Genomic DNA, 21,401 nt, shown 5'->3' with positions numbered 1-21,401 from the left:
TTTGGAAGACCATGGTCTCAAGAAGACTGGCCATTATTATGGTCATCTCTCACTTCCAAGGGGAGAAAAGCTGACTAGTCACGTTGTTAGGGATGACCTTTTCAGGGGGAGGGACAGTGGGAGGTGAAGAATAGAATGTAAAGATGCTCTATTCAGTGTTTCTCTCTGATCATCTCCCGTTCTCACCTGATGAGTGGGACTTGGCCTCACTGGGGTAAAGTCTACTCAGCTCCCCGTCCACCACAAAATGGTGGGGCTGTCTGTTCTGTAGGTTAGGTATTCGGAGATTCAAGGGTCTTTCTCCTAATGGAAAGAAAAAGAAAGCAGTATAAGTAATATTAAAAACACACCATGGTTTTTCTTAAAAATAATTTCCACAAACTGCCTCAACACTCCTTTGGAAAGGAGCAGGGAAAAGTCCACAGGCACAGAAGAATCTAGTAACAGTCAGAGATATAGTTTGTGGAAGAACAGAGGAGGAAAATGGTAATTCTTGCTAGTCCCAAGGTTTACAATTCTGCCAGATATTTTTAAGAGCTAATCATGAACTAAACAAAAGACTGAGATTCTGAGTAAGTGCTCACCTCTGGTATATAATACATCCCCTCTGTCAGGCATTTTCTTACTAGTGCGACCATGTGCCAAGGCCTATCGTGAACTACATAATAAAGACTAGAGGGACAGAGATGGCTCAAGCCAACTGCTTATTATTAAAAACAATAACAGCAAAACCTACTTCCAATCTGTGAAAAAACAGAATTATCACAGATATGGTGAAAATGCCTTATATACCAAAGCATACCCTATATAATAAAACCCTAATATGCAAATCGACTGAACAGTGGAACGACCAGTCGTTGTGACATGCGATGACCACCAGGGGACAGACGCTCAACGCAGGAGCTGCCCCCTGGTGGTCAGTGCACTCCTACAGGGGGAGCACCGCTCAGCCAGAAGCTGGGTTCATGGCTGGTGAGCACAGTGATGGTGGCAGGAGCCTCTCCCGCCTCCGCGGCAGTGCTAAGGACCCCTCGGAGGATTGTCCGACTGCCAGCTTAGGCCTGCTCCCCATGGGAGTCGGACAATCCCCCTTGGGGTCACGGGGAGAGGGCCTAAGCCAGCAGTCGGACATCCCCCGAGGGGTCCTGGACTGCAAGAGGGTGCAGGCCAGGCTGAGGGGACCCCACCCCCCAGTGCATGAATGTCGTGCACCGGGCCTCTAGTCCTGTCGTAAACCTAAACCTATCACACTTAACAAACTGCCACCCCCACTGATTTATCCTGGCATGACAAATTAGTCATCAAAATCTTTCACGAATGCTTTTGCTTCTTAACTCTGAAGTCTTCACTGTCAAGGATGACTGGAGAGGTTAAACAAGACCTCAACTAGAAAGTTTCCCTAACATTTAAAAGAGGAAGAGCGTTCTCCTCCACCACTCTGACCTGCTGACACAGTAATATTTTATTCAACAGTTAGAAGATGCTTCAGATGGCTTTCCCACTCAGAAAGAAATCGTATCTTTTACAATAGTAACCATTCTCTAGAAAAGCGTAATAGTAACATAAAAAGGAAGGTCCTCGCCCTAGCCAGTATGGCTCAGTGGATAGAGCGTCGGCCTGAAAACCGAAGGGTCCCGGGTTTGATTCCAGTCAAGGGCACGTACCTCCATTGCAGGCTCCTCCCTGGCCCAGACCCTGGTTGGGGCTCCTGCAGGAGGCAACAAATCGATGTGTTTCTCTCACATAGGTATTTCTCTCTGTCTTTCCCTCTCTTTTCCACTCTCTCTAAAAATCAATGGAAAAATATCCTCGGGTGAGGATTTTTAAAAAAGGCCCTAGAAAATTACTGTTTCTGCTCAAGCACTTATCGCCATTGAAAGTAGGGGCCCGATTCCCGCACTTGCTTCCTGTGATCTCCCTCCACTGGTGTGAGCTCCAAGCAGCAGGACCTCCTTGCTCGCTGCTGCAGCTCGGTGCCTAGGAGCGTGCCTGGCGCAGAGGAGGCACTAACACACATCTGTTGAATGAGTGGATGACAATGACCTGAGATTTTCTTCATGTGCCCATAAGAAAAAAAATGAAGTAGTTTTTACAATGGTAAAAATACTCATAAACCACAGCTTTCTAAACCTAAGCGTTTAAGAGGCCACTTCCCAACGGGCACACCACACAGAAGGTTCCAGAGGGCCTGCGGGAGTGTCAAGCTGAGAGTGGACAGAACGTCTTCAGGTCTCTCCATTCTTATCCCGTGTCCTCAACTCTCTGTGCTGTCACACTTTAGGAAGCATTCAGCATATTCTCTTAGGAACCAAATGTCACACATTCCACAGACAAATCTGTTCTTAAACCATAAAAAATAGGAAGCTGTCATCTTTTAAAAAGTGATAAAGATCTCCCAGGGAATCCACTTCTTTGAGAACAATGGTCAGTACAGTCAGTCCTCTGTATCCAGGGGTTCCACATCTGCGGACCAATGGCACATCACAGATATGTGGGGGGGAAAGGTGATGCTGTTGCTGACGTGTAGTATGTAGTTCGGCTTACATGGATGCATCTGTACTGCACATGTGAAGCCTTTTTATCTTGTCATCATTCCCTAAACAGTAGAGCGTGACAACTATTTATATAGCATTTCCATGATATTAGGTATTATAAGTAACCTAGAGATGATTTGAAGTAGACAGGAGGGAGGGTGGACATAGGTTATCTGCAAATACCACACTGTTTGATCTAAGGGACTAGAGCATCCAGACTTTGGTATCTGCAGGGGGACCTGAAACCAATCCCCCTGTGGGTACCCAAAACACTGCACTATTTACATCTCCCATCCCACCACCCTTTACAAAATACAGGTCAACTGTATGTGCAGCTGTTATTTAGGGATGATAAGGTTAAAAAAACCCACACAACTTTAAAAATTAAATTTGCAGAGTGAATTCCTTCCCTTTTTGAAAAAGGGACAATTTGTAATTGGACAATTAATTTTGGTAGAGAATCTGTAAGATAATCTCTTAAAAATATTAAGATTTAAAAACCAGCAAGGTTTTGTCTCTTTGAAGTGCACCAATAGCAGGGTCTGCAGGGGCGGTCGGTCTAAGGAGGCACCTTGTCCGTCCGAGCTGTCGGAGGCCAGGCCGTTGGGGCTGTGCTCCTCGGAGCTCTGCCTGTAGAGCCCCGTGGACAGCCGCCTCTCGGCCTGCTGCAGCCGCTCGTAGCCGGCCTGGGTGCACAGGAACTCCATCTGCTTCGTCACTCCCTTCTCAGGCTGCTAGGAAGAAAGCAAAAATAAAATCAGTAACCAAAACATTCCAGATTTTTTTAATGGTCTAAAGATGCCAATTTCAGACTCGCGCAGATATATTTAGAATTCATTAAAATTAGTTCACACTTCATGTGGCATACACGTCCCATAAGTATGCAAAGGGAGAAAATCTTGCTCAATCCAATGAGAGAATTCCAGTTCAGCTCAAAAGCAAAATAGCCTCAGTTCTGGCTTCTAAGGTGCTGAGTCCTTTGGAAGGTTTTTTGAAAAAGGAACCTCAGTGCAGCAGCAGCATCTGCTGTAAGCTGCTTCTAACGGTGACATCTCGGCATTTTTATTTTAGGATTTGGCACTACACAGACTCTGGTATGACGACAGTGTTTGGGGAGAAAGTGTAAAATGGTTGTCTAGAGAAAGAAGACACACTTCCCCTAAAATTAAACAACGCAGATTATGCAGAAAACATCAGTGCCAGCTAGGGTCTTCACCTTCATCACGGAACGAAATGGCAGTGTTTCCCAACCAATCATGAAAAGCCATGTTTTATTGATTTTTTTACAGAGAGGGATAGAGAGTTAGAAACATCGATGAGAGAGAAACATCGATCAGCTGCCTCCTGCACACCACCTACTGGGGATGTGCCCACAACCAAAGTACATGCCCTTGACTGGAATCGAACGTGGGACCCTTCAATCCGCAGACCGATGCTCTATCCACTGAGCCAAACCGGTTATATTTTGCTAAAGAGTAATAGCCAAAATGTAGACATGAGCCAGGCCAGTGTTACTCAGTGGTTGAGCATCAACCCATGAACCAGGAGGTCACGGTTCAATTCCCAATCAGGGCACATGCCCGGGTTTTGGGCTTGATCCCCAGTAGGGGGCCTGCAGGAGGCAGCTGATCAATGATTCTCTCTCATCATTGATGTTTCTCTCCCTCTCTCTCTCTCTCTCTCTCTCTCTCTCTTCCTCTCTGAAATCAATAAAAAGATGTTAAAAATTATAGACATGAATCATTACCATTCTATATAAAAGAGTAATATAAGGAAACTGCTATATAAAATCATTTACAAACAATCCTGATTCACAATGGTAAAAATCAATAGGAAATATATTAATTCAGTAAATAGGATACAAGTTTTTTACTCTTTTTCTGAATGCTCATAAATCAGATCAAAAGAAATTGTAACTTCAATTCATTTGAATTAACTGATAAAATTTCAGTAAGAATTCTGAGTGGGAAATGTATTTCTCATCCTTTTAACATGAAAAACAAAACTTGGCACCACTAATCCACTAGGGAGAAGATCAGCAGGAATAAAACTTACAGTACTTTCCAAAAGGTGCTGTTTGCAGAAATGACTTTTTAAAATGTTAATTTCAGTGTACATAATGAAATAATAGCAAAAGTACCTGAAGCTGCGTATTAATTTAACACTTGTTATTACACATTAATTGAAATGATTAACAAAAGCTACAAAGTCGACTACTAATATTTTATTGAAAACTAGTACTATTTTATCTCAGAATTGTATTTCACACCGACATAGTCAGCATGGCTGATTTACTGGTATCAAATTATTTCTTTTGGGTTTTCTTAGGGAGAGAATCTATTTTACTTCCCTACAAAACTACAAAGAATAAATATCACCGTATCACATTCTGCTCAAAAAGATTCTGCTCATAAACCAAAGCAAACCAAGTTGTTATTGCTATCTTGTTGACACAGCTGTGATTGGATGACATTTTAAGAACCAGAAATTAATTCAGTCCTTGGATGCTTAAAACTGGAGCCAGTTGAAGCAGCCATTTACTTTTCAACCTACAGATATTCTTATAAGCTATGAACTGGTGGTTTACGTTACCTGGGAACTGAGAGCAGCGAGTTCTTCGCTCTTAGCTTTAGCCTGCTGGAAGAGGGTTTGCACAGAGTCCTGGAAATCTGGAAACCCATCCTGTAGATCGAAGAATAAGTCCTTTTTTATTTAGAATTTCTAAATAAATAAACGTATGATCTAAAAGCTCAGAAAATAAAGCAAAGACAACCATCTTAAGTCAGATTTCAATGTACAGTGTTTCATTTCTGTCTTTTATGGTACAACTACCTTATTCTAGAGTTGTAACCTCAATAAAAACAGAAATGGAAAAGATAAAAAGATTTATACATCCGTACTATTTTACATTGGAAGGCAGAATTCATGATCAATGATAACAATGGTTATATAACATTTCATATAACTTTTCATCTAGTGATTTGCTTACTTAACCACTATCCCCATATTGGACATTTATATTATTTTCCTTATTTTTGGTTTGAAAAACACTGCAAAAATATTTCCACGGAAATAGCATTTCACATAGTTCAGAGATTCCCAGAAGTAGAATTACTGCAGAGAGATGAGCATTTTTATGTTTTCCACATACTTTCTACAAGGGCCTTTCACTGGTTTGCCATATCATCTATACTAATAAAAGCCTAGGTGGTCCTAGTGCCCTTGCGTGCGATCCTGCCACAAGATGGCTGCACGCACAGTGGAGACGGGGCTCGGTGGCCGCTCTGCGCGGTGAGGCCTGGGGCTCCTGCGGCTCCGTGTGGCATGGAGGAGGTGGGTCGTGGCAGGGGAGGGCAGTTGTGGGTGATCAGGCCGGCAGGGGAGGGCAGTTAGGGGTGATCAGGCCGGCAGGGGAGGGCAGTTGTGGGCCATCAGGCTGGCAGGGGAGGGCAGCTGTGGGCAATCAGGCCAGCAGGGGAGCAGTTAGGTGTCAATCAGGCCAACAGGGGAGTGGTTAGGGGGCGATCAGGCTGGCAGGCAGAAACAGTTAGGGGCAATCAGGCAGGCAGGCAAGTGGTTAGGAGCCAGCAGTCCCAGATTGTGAGAGGGATGTCCGACTGCCGGTTTAGGCCCGATCCTGCAGGGACCGGCAGTCAGACATCCCCCGAGGGGTCCCAGATTGGAGAGGGTGCAGGCCAGGCTGAGGAACACCCCCCCCCCATGCACAAATTTCGTGCACCAGGCCTCTAGTCTATAATAAAAGTGTAATATGCTAATTAGACCGGACAGCTGAACGACCTTCTGGACGAAGCCGGGACTGTGAGGGTAGAGGCAAGCCGCCGTGGCTGTGACTGATTGGCAGGCTGTGGTGGGTGGGCGGGGCCTCCCTCTGTGAGGGAAGCCTGGGTCCCGGGTGCTGGAGGGAAACCGGTGCCGGCAGCCGGGGGAAGGAAGGCCTACTCTTGCACAAATTCCATGCATCGGGCCTCTAGTAAGCAATATCTGACAGTTCTGGCCAGCACTGGGTGGTGTTGCTTTCTTAGTTTTTGCCAATTTATTTTTGTTTTGATATTCAAAAATTTAAATTTTATATACTGTAGTTGCATATAATTGTGTTTTATTTTGTGATTTCTTCTGTTGTTATAAAGTTTAGAAAAGGATTCTGCTTTAGAGATTTGATAAGTATTCAAATCTACCCTCTAGTTTTTCTAAGCCTTTTGTGTGTGTGTGTGTGTGTGTGTGTTTATTTAATCTCTAACCCACCAGGAATTTATTTTGTTAAATGTAATGTGGTAAAGATCCAAAGTAAACTTTCTTTAAGGTGCTACCCAACAGTCTCCATCTGAATTTCTGAGGGACTGTTCCATGTCACGTGGGATTTCCCTGGACCTTCACTGCCAGGCAATGGAGCTTTGGATCAGAAAGACCTGGTCGGTGTTCCAGGCCCACCACTTAGGTTCCTGAACCTTCGTTTCCTCATGAAAATAAAGATGAATAACCCCTGAGCCCAGCAGTCGGGCCTTCTGATGGTGCCCCACAGCCTCTGCAGTCAGTTCACTGTGGTGGGAAAACTACAGGGTGGAGGAGCTGTCACTCATGACATATAAAGGCGGTCCCAGGGACCCAAAAGGACCCAAAAAGGAATGACTCAGAAATAAAAGGGAGACCGTTCCCCAGAAGCTGGGCTCTTCGCATTATGTGTGGGGCAGGACTTTTGTTCTGTCTCTCCAGCTTTTTCCCAGGAAACCAGAGGTACCATGCTATGAGCCATTTATCTTCATGTCCTAGTCTTGGCTGCTGCCATTAATCACAGCGTGCCCTCAGTGGCGAGGCTCTGCGTCCGAGCACTGAGAAAACAGGAGATGCAGGGTGGGGTGCTGTTTGTGACCTCATTACCCCCACCCCTCAACCTTCCCACCGAACACTAGCAAGCTGCCTTCATGTACTGCTGAGCCGTCTTTAACTGACTCACCCAGCAGATGTTCTCAGCCTCACACGTGCATTTTCCTTTTTTCTACTCACACTTTCTATATGAATAGCAGATTGTAAGGCTTCTGTTTTCTGATCCAGAGGGGAAGAATCGACATCAAATTAGACCGGCTTCCTCTTCAACAGGCTTAGTGACAGCGTAGGTGGGTTCTGATCCTCTCCCCCTCCCGCGGCTCCCTCCCCCGCCCACGGGAGCTGTGGCAGATGTTTCCTGAGTCTTTCTTCTTTAAGCCCCAATTCTCTGACTTTCTGGACTCGATTAACAAACTTCACTTCTCTCATCCACTCATCTCTGATTGCTCTGCACTCCCAGCCCACACAGGATCAAGAATGCGGTACCTCCCAGCTCTGCCCCATCTCCGGCAATTTCAGTGAAACAAGAAAACTCACAGCTGAGCTCTGAACAGTAACAGCCCATGTAGTCAGCCACCACGCCAGTCGAGACTGGCTTTGACATCTTCCCTCCTCCTAAGACATCACTTGTAACACTGGAGGCATGACAGGGTTTGTTCATGGAGTGCAACACGTTCTTTATGAAAAAGGTTAGCAACTGAATCCCCTTTTAACTAATGTTTCAAAAAAAATGAGGTGGAGACAAGAGTGCCAGGGCCTTGGCCTCTTGATGTTTCATCTCCTTTGCTAGTTGTCAAGCTGTCTTCAATCCTTTCCATCATAGGTACGATATAAACAAATCAAGTTAATTTTTTATTTACTATTTATCTTCCCAACACAGTTTTTCCTCACTCAAAACAATTAGTGTGTCAAATGGCAATGCCTTATATTTATATTAAGTGTTTATAATTTATGCTAAGTTTATATTATTTGTGTTGTAATTTACATTAAGTTTTCTCCTCAAACCCTATCATTGTTTCCCAGAGAAGCTTCCTTGGATAAGAAAATGGTAGGGCCGCTCTTCTCTGCGCACTCCGCCTCCATGGCGCCCTAGTGGGAAGTACAATTCCAGTACGTAGTGTTTTTCACACCGAAGGCGCTTTGTGAATGGCCTCTGCTCTGAAGTTTAGGAGTCAGACCTAGATTGGAAGGCCTGGCTCTGCCATGCCACCAGGCAGCAATGTGGCAACTTGGGCAAGTTACTGAGCCTTTCTGGGCCTCTCCTGGCTGTAAAGTGGAAATCACAAAGCCTCCTAGAGGGTAGACAAGAAGGCTTGTGACAATGAATTTCAAATGCCTAGAGCAGTGATGGCGAACCTATGACACGCGTGTCAGAGGTGACACGCGAGTCAGAGGTGACACGCGAACTCATTTTTTTGGTTGATTTTTCTTTGTTAAATGGCATTTAAATATATAAAATAAATATCAAAAATATAAATCTTTGTTTTACTATGGTTGCAAAGATCAAAAAATTTCTATATGTGACACGGCACCAGAGTTAAGTTAGGGTTTTTCAAAATGCTGACACGCCGAGCTCAAAAGGTTCCCCCTCACTGGCCTAGAGGGACAGGCACATAACAGATTCAGTAACAAAGTAGCTATGCTACCATGGCCCCCGAGCTAGATGTGGGGTCTCTGACCCATGTTCATGTCAGCTGAAAGAGGACTCACACACAGGGCGGCCACCCCAGGTGGGCAGCTGTTCCTGTAGCCTGGGCAGGAGAAGCATGGCCAGACCTCGCTCACTGACAGAGGGAGGAGGAGGAGCCTCCCGTAAGGCCTCACTCCAAGTCAGGGTTCCCCTCAGGTTCCCCATGAGCAGGTGTCTTCCTCCGGGTCTCCTCATGCCTTCTAGCAATTATACTTTCACACAACATGCACACCGATCATCAACACCACCGACAGCAACAACCAAACAGCTAACTATCCTCAAGGGGAAGAACCTAGAACATAATGGGAGAAATCAGACAAGGATTTAAAAACTTCACCCACTCAGCCCTTCACGAAGAGATCAGGAACAGAAAGCATTCAGCACAAGAAAGCATCTGACTGAGCCTGAACACAGCACTGGCGTAGTTCACTGGTGTATCGTAATGTGCTGGTAACGGCACGGAAGGAAATGTTTTTCTTTCCCTTACGTGTCTATTATGATGTCATTTCTATTTTATCCACTGGGCATTACATTTCTTTTTGTTCACTGTAAAAATTATAATTTTAAAATGAAAATAAGTCAGCAACTTGGCATGTATGCTCATTCGTCATTGTCAAGGACTTTGGAAAAATAAAGATGAAAAGACAAAAAAATTCTCATTAATTTGGGCCCAGTAATTAGGACTCTGTTGTATTTTACAACAAACTAAGCTTATCTTTTTATTACTTTTGTTAAATAGAGAATCAGGAAGCTAAGAATCCCAAAAGAGATATTCAAATGAAATAAAATTAAGTATGTTAAAAGAATTCTAAAATCTAGTTTTACTTACGAAGTCCTTTGTGTCAGTCATATATTCTGGACAAACTGGTCTCAATGTTCTCTAAACACTCACAGTATTTTCTTACCTCTCTGTCTTTGCCCATGTTAGTCTATCTTTGTAATGCCCCTCCACCTCCAACCCACATTCCTACCCTCTGAAATCCTACCCTTCTTTTTCAACCCAGCTCAAATGATATCTCCTCGATAGAACTTTCCCTAATCTCTTCTCATGCCAGAAATTCTCCCCCTCCTCAGCAGCCACACCAAAGAGAGACACAAACAAAGCACTAATACGTGGAAAAGTCTTAGGGGAGTAGTAGTGACCCTATACAGCTACCTCAGCCTCAGCTTCTCAAACCAAACGAACAGTTCTAGCACCTCTAATTTGACAGAGGACACAGAAAAATGTAGGCAACAACTTATGCCAACATTGTATATTTCGAAAAGAAATCTATGTAATAAAAGCCTAATATGCTAAGTCTGTGGTCGGCAAACTGCGGCTCGCGAGCCACATGCAGCTCTTTGGCCCCTTCAGTGTGGCCACGAAGTTTCAATCGCACTGTACGTGCGCGCCCACACGTGGTATTTTGTGGAAGAGGCACACTCAAGGGGCCGCAGTTTGCTGACCACTATACTAAGTGTCCGGTCGTCCGTTCAACCAATCAAAGCATAATCTATAATAATAAAAGCATACTATGCTAATTAGACTGGACAGCCAAACAACCTTCTGGACGAAGCTGAGGCTGCGAGGGCCGAGCCCCTTGCATGAATTTTGTGTATCGGGCCTCTAGTATGCTAATGATATAAGGCCGCTCAACTGCTCACTATGATGTGCACTGACCACCAGGAAGCAAACAGTTGACCGGTTGGTCAGTCGCTCTGACATGCACTGACCACCAGGGGGTAGATGCTCCGACTGATAAGTTATCTTGCTGCTGGGGTCCAGCTGATCGGAACTGAGTGAGACAGCCGGACACGTTCTGGAGCCCTCCCGCGGTCCCTCCTCAGCTGGCCAACCTCCCACATCCTTCCCCAGCCCCAATTGTGCACTAGTGGGGTCCCTCAGTCTGGCCTGTGCCCTCTGACAATCCGGGACCCCTTGGGGGATATCGGAGAGCTGGTTTTGGCCCAATCCCGCAGGCCAGACCGAGGGACCCCACTAGTGCACAAATTTGTGCACCAGGCCTTTAGTTACACTATATGTGCATGTAGGTATACACACATATATACAACACACATGCACAATGAAGAGATATTGATATCTACCGTACATGAATGCTTTTAAGAAAACTAAGTAAAAAAAAAAATTAAAAACAAACCAATAGCCCTAGCCAGTTTCGCTCAGTGGATAGAGCATCACCACGCCTGCATACTGAAGGGTCCTCAATTCAATTTTGGTCAAGGGCACATGCCTGAGTTGGGGGCTCGATCCCCAGTTGGGGGCGTGCAGGAGGCAGCCAATCAATGATTCTCTCTCTTCATTGTCATTGATGTTTTTCTCTCTCTTCCCTCTCCCTTCCTCTCTGAAATCAATAAAAATATATTTAATAATAAAAAACAACAACAAAAAAGTAAACTACCATCCTAAATTCAAAGCTAAAGTCCATATTTATTTCTGGGAAACAAAATCAAGAGTTTAGTGTCTGTAAGAGCATTTAAAGAAGCTTGGGACTAGTCACTCACATGTTTTATTTAGAAAGGTTAGGACTATTATTCACAGTAAAGCAAACACTGATTATCTTCATTCTAAAATATATTTTTGTTGATTTCAGAGAGAAATAGAGAGGGAGAGAAAGATAGAAAAATCAATGATGAGAGAGAATCACTGATCAGCTACCTCCTGCATGCCCCACACTGGGGATGGATGGAGCCCACAACCCGGGCATGTGCCCTGACCGGAATCGAACCATAACCTCCTGGTTCATAGGTTGACACTCAACCACTAAGTCACACTGGCTGGGCTGATTATCTTAATTCTAAATTCAGAACTATTCAAAGAGCTTTGTGAACTGCAGTAAATCAATCAACCAACCATACGGAACTCTAATTCCATCATCTCTAGTGGACTATTTCTAAAGGAATAGAAGGGCCACTTCTAATGCTCTAACCTAATACTCCAAGCTACTAAAGGAAGCTCAGCCCTGGCAGGTGTGGCTCAGGGGGTTGAGCATCGTTCCGTGCACCACAGGGTGCTGGGGGGGCTCCTGGTCAGGGCACAGACCTGATGGCAGGCTCGATCCTCAGCAGAGGCAGCAGATGGGTGTTGGTTTAGGCTAAAGATTTTAGAAGTCAAAGATGCTTATTCATAGCTACTCATCATTTCATCTAACAGATTTTATTAAATGCCTATCAAGTGTAAGTCACTCTTCTAAATTCAGTATTAAGATATGCTGGATAGACAGATAAAAGCTCTATTCACATTTAATGGTGCAGACTGATAATAAATTTAAAACAAATATATACTAGTTCCAGATACTGGGAAGTGGTAGGAAAACAAACTAAGCAAACCATGAGAACGAGCCTAAATGATTTGGGGGTAAGGGTGTTCCTTTTAGAAAGGGAGGCAGTGGGGTCAGAGGAAACCAGGTGACTATGGTGAGATCTAGGTGGAGATAACTGATGCGGAGGCACAAGTGAGTTTGGCCTGTTCCAGGAACAGAAAATTGGTCCATGTGGGTGGGACACAACAAGAGTTGTGGTAGCAGATGAGGTCAGAGACGCCACCCAGAGTCAGATCATGCAGGGTTTTAGATGCCTAAGGGAAAAGTGTAGATTTTATTCTAAGTATAGTAGACAGCCACTGGAGAGATGTAAGCAAAAAAGGGATTTATGTTTTTAAAGGGTAACTGTGGCTTTGGTGTAAATGACGGACTGTTCCAATACAAACAGATCTTACTTGATGATAGATATTTAGGGTAGTCAAACATAGCTTATTTGCTTTACCTTGAAATCCAATAATGGATGGCTAGGAGCACCGAGCCCTATCTCCTACCCAAGAAAACAAGGAAGGTGCCACCAGACTTCAAAATATCTCCTCTGCTACTGACTGGACCCTAAGAAAGTACAGAAGCCCCACCCTGTTCACAGGGAACACATCCCAAGACCCCCAGCGGGTGCCTGAAACCAGATAGCACTGAATCCTGTATGTGCTGTGTTTTTCCTACACATACATACCTATTATAAAGTCTAATTTATAAATCAGGCACAGTAAGAGATTAACAACAAGTACTATTTAAAAAAGAACAAGTATAACAACATACTGTAATAACCGTTATGTGAATGTGGTCTCTTCCTCCTCCCTCCTTCCCTCCCTTCCCAGTAATTTGTATATTTTTCAGCCTAAACCTAGTCCTCAATCTGTATGACCATCCCTTACTTGCAGTAAGTGGCTGGTGTCAGTCATTTCAGGAGATCCCTTACTGAAGTCTGCGTGTTGGCTCAGCGCTTTCTGGTGCAACACACTGCCATCAATTGAAACACAATTTCTGCTCATGTCTTCCACCCACAAGTTTAATGCCTTTTCCATCATATCTAAGCACTTACCTCGCACTGTGGCCATAACGTTTGCAGCTTAAGGTACAACAGCAAAGTTAACACAAATTTCTTTTTTCTACCCACAATTTCACAGGTAAAAAAATTGGTTCTTACTGTAGATCTTAGCAACATCAGCGTATGATTTTTTTTCTTTCCTATTAAGTTGAGAACTTTCACCTTTTCACTTAAGGGACGCCTTTTACTGCTTCTCTTTGGTGTATCTGAACTGCCAACATCACTGCTCTTGCACTCAGCATTCATTATTAAGTCAAATAAGGGCTCCTTGCACAGAAGCACCGCGATGCTGTCAGTCACTCGATAACCGAGGCGGCCAAGGGACTCATGGGCAGAGATTATACACAGCCTGGGTACTCCGGACAAAGGCACGTTTCCCTCCCAGGCGGGAAAGAGCGAGCTCTCATCACGCTACTCAGAATGGTGCAGAATTTAAAACTTGTGAATCGTTTATTTCTGGAATTTCCCAGTTAATATTTCTGGACTGCAGCTGACTGTGGGAAACTGAGACCACAGGTAACTGAAACCATGGAAAGTGAAACCATGGCTGGGCAGCGGGGGAACTACTGTATCAATCCAAATTAAGGAACGAGTTCTGAAACCATCTGAGTTCTGAGAGACCGAAGAGAAGCACATTGTTCTTGCTTAACTCCCACCTCTCCACTAGCAGGTCTAAAATCAGAAAACAGCCTCAAACATGTCCCCTAAAAGAGGCTTTAATTACACTGAAGTCTCTATAATTTGCACCTACTAAATTGTCATTTCCCTCAGATAGTTAATGTAAAGAAATTAAATCTTAGCTCCTTTAAAAATACTTAATAAGGTGACTTATGTTGTAAATAAGATTAAAAAAGAAATACTTTAACCTGTAGAGTTTAAAATCTATAAAAAACACCTATTTACAAACACCAAATCAACCTTTGATAAACCGACTGGACATCAATCTTATCATTGTTGTTTCCTTCTAAGAACTTCCTTAGGATCCTAGTTCAAATGACCATAGATACGTCAAAGCAAAAAAATTATATATTGCTTTTAAGATACTGCATTTCACATTTTTCACTAGTTTATGGGACCATCCTTTTTCTTACTTTAAACTACTAAAGCAAACATTATTAACATAAGAAAAGAAAATAACATAATCATACCTCCACTTTAATTCTCTTCGGGGATAATTCATCTCTTTCTCCACATTTTGACCTGAGGGGAATGGGAGAGAGAGACAAACTTGAGAAGGTAAGAAATTTTATTCTAGAGACATCTTAATCTATAAACTTCCACTGAAACATATAACCCTGAAATCTGACACCAAAAGTAAGACATGCATAACGAACACTAAAGTGAGGAAAACTAGATTTTTCATTTTTATTTTTATTTATTTATTTATTTTAATATATATTTTATTGATTTTTTACAGAGAGGAAGGGAGAGGGATAGAGAGTTAGAAACATCGAGGAGAGAGAAACATCGATCAGCTGCCTCCTGCACACCTCCTACTGGGGATGTGCCTGCAACCAAGGTACATGCCCTTGACTGGAATCGAACCTGGAACCTTTCAGTCCGCAGACTGACGCTCTATCCACTGAGCCAAACCAATTAGGGCAAACTAGATTTTTCATTTTTAAATTAACACTGAAAGATGCAGATGCAATTATTATACATTTTTAAAGATGTATACTATTTAGAATTCCCCACACAGAAAGTACTCAATAAGTATGTAATGATTATCACATAATGAAAAAGGAAAAAAAATTGAGGATTGTATTCCATAATATCCCTTTATGGGTCAGTAGAAACAATTTAGGACAAAATGACAACAATGGCCATTTAAGATGAAAACCTGAAGCGACATGAGATTAAAATGCTTTTTATCTACCTACCGAGACAACAACACACTCCCCCTTCACCTAGAGATCCCTCTGCTGGGAACCTAGCCCACAGAGGCCTTACACATACGCGAACTGCTACTGCCGATTGAACTATGGCGAGCCATCAATTCTGCTACACTTTCATGTAAAACAGGGGTGGGGAACATCTGGCCCACGGGCCATATGAGGCACGAGAAATCATTTGGTCTGGTCCTGCCAAGGCATTGGGGTGAGTTAATTAAATGTCTGACCAAATCTAGCAGGCTAATTTTTAAGTTGATAATTTTGTATGGCCCGCAAATGATGTTATAAATATCCAAATGGCCCTTGGCAGAAAAAAGGTTCCCCACCCCTAATATAAAAGATGTTAGAGTGTCAAAAACGTGAACTTCAGAATAAATAAGATATGCATAATGTTATTTACTGTGGTATTATTTATAATGAAAAAGACTAGAAACAACTCAGGTATCCATCAATAGGGTACTGGGTAAATGAATCATGATACATCAATGTAAAAAAAAATGAGGAAGATGTATATGTACTAATATGTATAGAGAGAGATCTCTAAGACTTCCTATATAATAAAAGCCTAATATGCTAAGGGTTCGGTCGTCCGTTCAACCAATCAAAGCGTAATATGCTAATAATATGCTAAGGTTGCTCAACCGCTCGCTGTGATGGGCACTGACCACCAGGGGGCAGATGCTCCAACCGGTAGATTAGCTTGCTGCTGGGGTCCAGCAGATTTGGATTGAGCGAGATGGGCCGGACACGCCCTGGAGCCCTGCCGCCGTCCCTCCCTGGCTGGCCTGATCATGCACCTCGGCCTGGCCTGCACCCTTTCGCAATCCGGGACCCCTTGGGGGATGTCGGAGAGCCAGTTTCAGCCCGATCCCGCAGGCCAGGCAGAGGGACCCCATGGGCCTCTAGTGTTTAAATAAGAGCGAAATATAGAATAATATAGACACACGCTACCTATTGTGTGTTTTTTTAAAAAGGTGAAAATGAGAAACTATATTTTTTTGCATGTACATAAACACTGCAAAGATATAAAAAAACACTTAAAAAGCTATCTACATTGAGGAGAAAAACAAGGTAAAATGAGACAGAAATGGGAGTGCAACTTTTTTGTGTTACCTATTTACATAGTTTTGCCTTCTAAATTATATAGAAGTGTTATGTATTTTGAAATATATTTAACTTAAAAAAGAAATACAAATACTACAAAAACAGCTAAAAATTGTTGAAAGTAGTTGCCTCTAAAGGCCATATTAAGAAGGGGAAAGAGAGAAAGGGGTGAGCAGGAGAACAATAACCTCTAGGAGAGTTCATTTTCTTCCCAGGCCTCAAAACATTCCCACTGCTGAGTTCCATTGTAAACCTTGTGCACTATATGACTTCTTAAATCATGGACACGTATTACTTTGATTAAAGAAAATTATTTAAATAAAGCAATCAGAAGGAACATTTTGTATAATAAAAAAAAAAAAACCCTATCATATTGCTGTATACTGTTACCCTGCTCATTTAGTCTGCATAATTTCAGTTGTTGTCACCCTATCATATTGCTGTATACTGTTACCCTGCTCAGTCTGCATAATTTCAGTTGTTGTCACTTTGTAAATATGTGAGCTCCAGTGGCGAGAAGCGCTCTGAGTTAGGAAAAACAATGGCGATGACAACCAGGAGGGGGTTTTCAAACGTGGGCGTGCACAGGTCGTCTGGATGCGTGGCGTTTAGATTCCCAGGCTCCGTCCCCAGGGACCGTGATTTATTAGGGCCGGGCAGGGTGCTGAGGATGTGGCTCAGCACAGGCTCCCTCACTGTCACGTGGGTGGCCATCTGCAAGCGCTCAGAGCCGCAGGGGCATGCACCAAGGATGGGCACTGGGAGCCAGGGACCACGTGGAACCGAGGGGGCAAAGTCGAGGGGCACTACACCCACAGACAGTACTTAGAGCTCAAGTGAGGAGTGTTTACATTTGAGAACCATCATTGTTTTTTAACATTAGTTTTTTTCCCCCTTCAAACACATGTTCCATATTCCACTTGCTAGTAAGAAAAGTATCTTCCAATTTCCCTTAAATACTGGTCAATGGATTCTTTTTACTTATTCAGCTAATCTCAAAACACCTCGCAAGAGGAACTAACCTGCTTCTTCCTCCGAGTTCAGTTGCATACAGTGAGTGGTGTACAGATGTCTATAATGCTGACTAACTACACCCCATCATCACACTCACAGCCCAAGCATCTGCATGAGGGGCTGTCTGAAACCCACCAGAACAATGTCATAGTGCCAGGGAACTGCTTTTTTTAAAGAAAGACAAACAAAATTAAACAAAACAAAAATACTGGCAATATTTTTTGTTTTGTTTTAATATTTTTATTGATTTCAGAGAGGAAGGGAGAGGGAGAGAGAGATAGAAACATCAATGATGAGAGAAAATCATTGATCGGCTGCCTCCTGCAGCCCCACACTGGGGATCGAGCCCACAATCTAGGCATGTGCCCTGATGGGGAATCGAACCATGACCTTCTGGTTCACAGGTTGACACTCAACCACTGAGCCATGCCAGCCGGGCTGGCAATGCCAAGCAAGGGGTTAGGGGCAATCAGGCAGGCAGACAGAGTGGTTAGGGGCGATGAGGTAGGCAGGCAGGTGGTTAGGGGTGATCAGGTAGGCAGGCCAGTGGTTAAGGGTGATCAGGTGGGCAGATGGCCCCTCGCTGGGCTAGCCCCGCCCCCAAGCAAGTGGTTAGGGGCAATCAGGCAGGCAGGCAAGTGGTTAGGGGCAATCAGGTAGGCAGATAAGTGGTTAGAGGAGACCAGGTAGGCAGATGGCCCCTCGCTGGGCTGGCCCCACCCCCAAGCAAGTGGTTAGGGGTGATCAGGTAGGCAGGCAAGTGGTTAGGGGCGATCAGGTAGGCAGGCCAGCAGTTAGAAGAGACCAGGTAGGCAGACGGCCCCTCACAGGGCTGACCCGGCCCCCAAGCAAGCGGTTAGGGGTGATGAGGAAGGCAGGCAGAGTGGTTAGGGGTGATCAGGTAGGCAGACCAGTGGTTAGGGGTGATCAGGTAGGCAGGCCAGCAGTTAGGGGCGATCAGGTAGGCAGATGGCCCCTCGCAGGGCTGGCTCCGCCCCCCAGCAAAGAAAGAGGGAGGCCCAGGCCAGCCAAGCCATCGCACCCCAGTCTGTCGCCTGCTGAGGGAGGCCACCAGTGGCAGGGGAGAGGGGGCAGCTCTGCACAGATGGCAAGCAGTGGCAGCGGCAGGAGTGGGGCCAGCTGCCTACAGCCAGGAGAAGGAAAGCCCCGATAGGCCCTGATCTCAGGCCAGGCCTAGGGACCTACCCGAGGGTCCCAGATTGTGAGAGGGTGCAGGCTGGGCTGAGGGACCCTCCCGGAGTGCACGAATTTTTGTGCACCGGGCCTCTAGTTGAACTATAATCACACTGTTTTCAGAAATGCTCATTTATATACTATCAAATGGTTGGTATTTCAAGCTCTACTTCTCTCAAAAAATGCAAAAGTGCTGCCAACGAGTTAAACTTACTTGGTGGTTCTGTAAGTGTATTTATAGGTGACTTCTCGAGAAATCTGCCTCGCCAGCGCGAAAAGTTCATCCCTTCTTGTCAGGAGGGCATTATCCTTCACACAGAGCTGAGCAGCCGCTTCGTTAACAGTGAGCTGCGTGTCAAAATAGAATTTTCAAAACTAGACACATCTGTATTTCAATTTATCGACATATAAAACATTTCACTTAAGAATAGAATATAAACATGTCAAATCAATATATAATGAAATCAGAATTTATAAAAAATCATGGTCTTTATTCCTAATTAGTCCTAATGCCTAATTTCCAAAGAAAATCAAGTACCTATCATCTCTCAGAACTCAAAGTAATCAAAATAGTCACCGTAGGTTTATTTGTTTATACGCTTTATTTATTTTTGTTCAGGTATGAGAGTTTATGGAAAATAAGCAAAATAAAAATAAAAAGTAAAAATGTCTGCATCTCATTTTTCTTATGAAAAACCTCGAGATTTCACTATGTGATAAGGTGATAATATTTCCCTAACTAAAAGTGAATATACATAGTCTAGAAGTTTTTTTTTTCAATGCGAACTGACATAGAAATTCCTGAAGGAATAAAAATTAAATGATTTTAGTTAAATTTTTACCAAATCATTTCGAATAGTTATCACAAATTAGGACTACAATGGAAAAGCAAGGTCTTAGAGTCGTTGAGACTCACCTAATTCTATTCTTTCACCCAAGAGTTAAACATTGCCAATACAGAGTTACTAGTGACCAAACACCCTGTAGTAAAATTTAAAACAGCAAATGTTATCCAAAACTCAAAACCTGTAATAGTTTTATAAGCTAGAACATTTTTTCACATAATTTGTCAATTTAAATAGATGTAGGGAATTGCCAAGGGTTAATATTAGACTTATTTTAAAAGCAAGAAACATACTCATTCAAGGCATGATTGGGGGCAAGAAGTGAATAGGGTTTGTGGCAGACAGGTCTGAGATAGGTTCTGCTCCATCATTCACTAGCTATGGGATTCTGGACATGTAACAGCTCAGAGCCTCAGTCTTCTCAGGGCCCAACAGGGATATATCGCCACCGCAAAGGTGGTGATAGCAACAGGAGGTCATGAGGAGACACACCCGGCACAAAGCCGTTGTTAGTGTTAGTTCTTGTTTTTCTTTTGTAAGAAATCGGGCATTTACTGTTTCTCCCCACACGGGCATCCCACTTTATTAACAACCATTTTTCTTAAAGTTTTTAAAAATACAGAGAAGCCAAAGAAGACAATAAATACAGCATGCAACCATCCCGAATGACTTAATATTTTAATGTATGATTCCAATATTTCTCCTTGTACATATAAGCATATAAATGTGAATGCACTCTTGTAATCTTTGTTCACTTACGTATACTGTATTTTTTACTTTTATCATGTATTAAGACAGAGACTTGGCTTGTTTACATCAGCATTTGGCATGGATTAGATGCTCAGTAAAGATTTGTAAAAAAAAACTTGGGGGAGTATAAATGTCCAGAATGAGGTTGATTTAAATACTAATTGAAAACATTTCAGAAGTATCAGCTTATGCACAACCAAAGAAAATAACTTTTCAATATAAACGGAAAACAATGTTCTAGCATTCCTCCCATCATCCTACCAGAAACTAAGAAAAACAAACATAACATTCTTTGTTATTAAATTCAGGCTCCAATCAACCAAAAAGGTAGACTGAACTTTCTAGGCCCTCAGGGAGTTTTCTGGTAAAAAACTGAGGCTAGAGAAATAGCTATAACCCAGTCCAAGTTGTAGTAAGAAGACGATCATCAAACTTCCCCATCAAAAATGTATTTTCTGTCAATGTTTTATAGATTACATGCTCCTAGGCACTAATAATTAAATCAACAATGATTCTATTTTTTAAAAACAATACAAATACTCCAAAACAGTAGTCGCAGACTGGATCACAATGCTAATTTTTTTAAATTCGAAGTTTCTAATTTTGTTGAAGTATGAAATAAGATATTCTCCCTAATTGTTTTACTTACTCCTCCGCTTCCTCTTTTCGTGGATAAAAATACCAAAATTCCATTCATAACTTGATGTAAAAATTTTCTTAAACTTAGCTTTCTATCATAACCAGACTTAAAAAATTCTCTTTGCTGGTAGTTAAAATTATAACCTTTAGCAATCAAATGATTGTGACTTTGGGTTCAATGTTGTTGGCATAAAATGCTAGGTGAATGCTGGGTGACAGAGGCTCAACAGCCATCAAGACTGTCTTCTCCAGCACACGGAGAGCTAGGTACCATGAACTGCCCCTCTCCCAGATAACTAAAATTTCTGAATAAAATAGAGGGAAGAACATGACCTTAAATACATCAATGGGCCAGTAAAACAGGTCAAAATGAATGAAGACAGTATCTCAAAGGAGTACATTAACCAGATGAACTTGAGCTTCAACCTTCACAGCTTCGTGGGGCTGGTGAGAGTGGAGGGAGAGTGGTGAGAGGAAAAGTGAGTGTTGAGGGAACACCCAGGACCTATCGAAGGCGAAGGGTCTAGAC

The 21,401-nt window shown here is 43.1% G+C and overlaps 1 protein-coding gene across 6 annotated transcripts in view; it reads right to left on the bottom strand.

Annotated features, from left to right (window-relative positions):
- Positions 1-21,401, bottom strand: part of NAB1 (NGFI-A binding protein 1) — a 58,025-nt gene that overhangs the window by 19,860 nt on the left and 16,764 nt on the right. For 4 of the 6 annotated variants that reach the window (XM_014460901.2, XM_023759643.1, XM_014460889.2 and 1 more), the window contains exons 3-7: positions 18,853-18,986; positions 14,583-14,634; positions 5,127-5,216; positions 3,106-3,268; positions 187-303 (exon numbers count right to left, since the gene is read on the bottom strand). In XM_014460901.2, coding sequence (XP_014316387.1) covers positions 187-303; positions 3,106-3,268; positions 5,127-5,216; positions 14,583-14,634; positions 18,853-18,986 — 556 coding nt within the window. The remainder of the gene's footprint in view (positions 1-186; positions 304-3,105; positions 3,269-5,126; positions 5,217-14,582; positions 14,635-18,852; positions 18,987-21,401) is intronic. The other 2 variants (XM_014460894.2, XM_006082354.3) reach the window with 1 other exon arrangement.

This window comes from Myotis lucifugus, unplaced genomic scaffold (assembly GCF_000147115.1).
Source record: "Myotis lucifugus unplaced genomic scaffold, Myoluc2.0 scaffold_3, whole genome shotgun sequence".
NCBI lineage: Eukaryota > Metazoa > Chordata > Mammalia > Chiroptera > Vespertilionidae > Myotis > Myotis lucifugus.
Note: the sequence above shows the minus strand (reverse complement) of the source record. Positions and strands in the feature narration are given on the sequence as shown.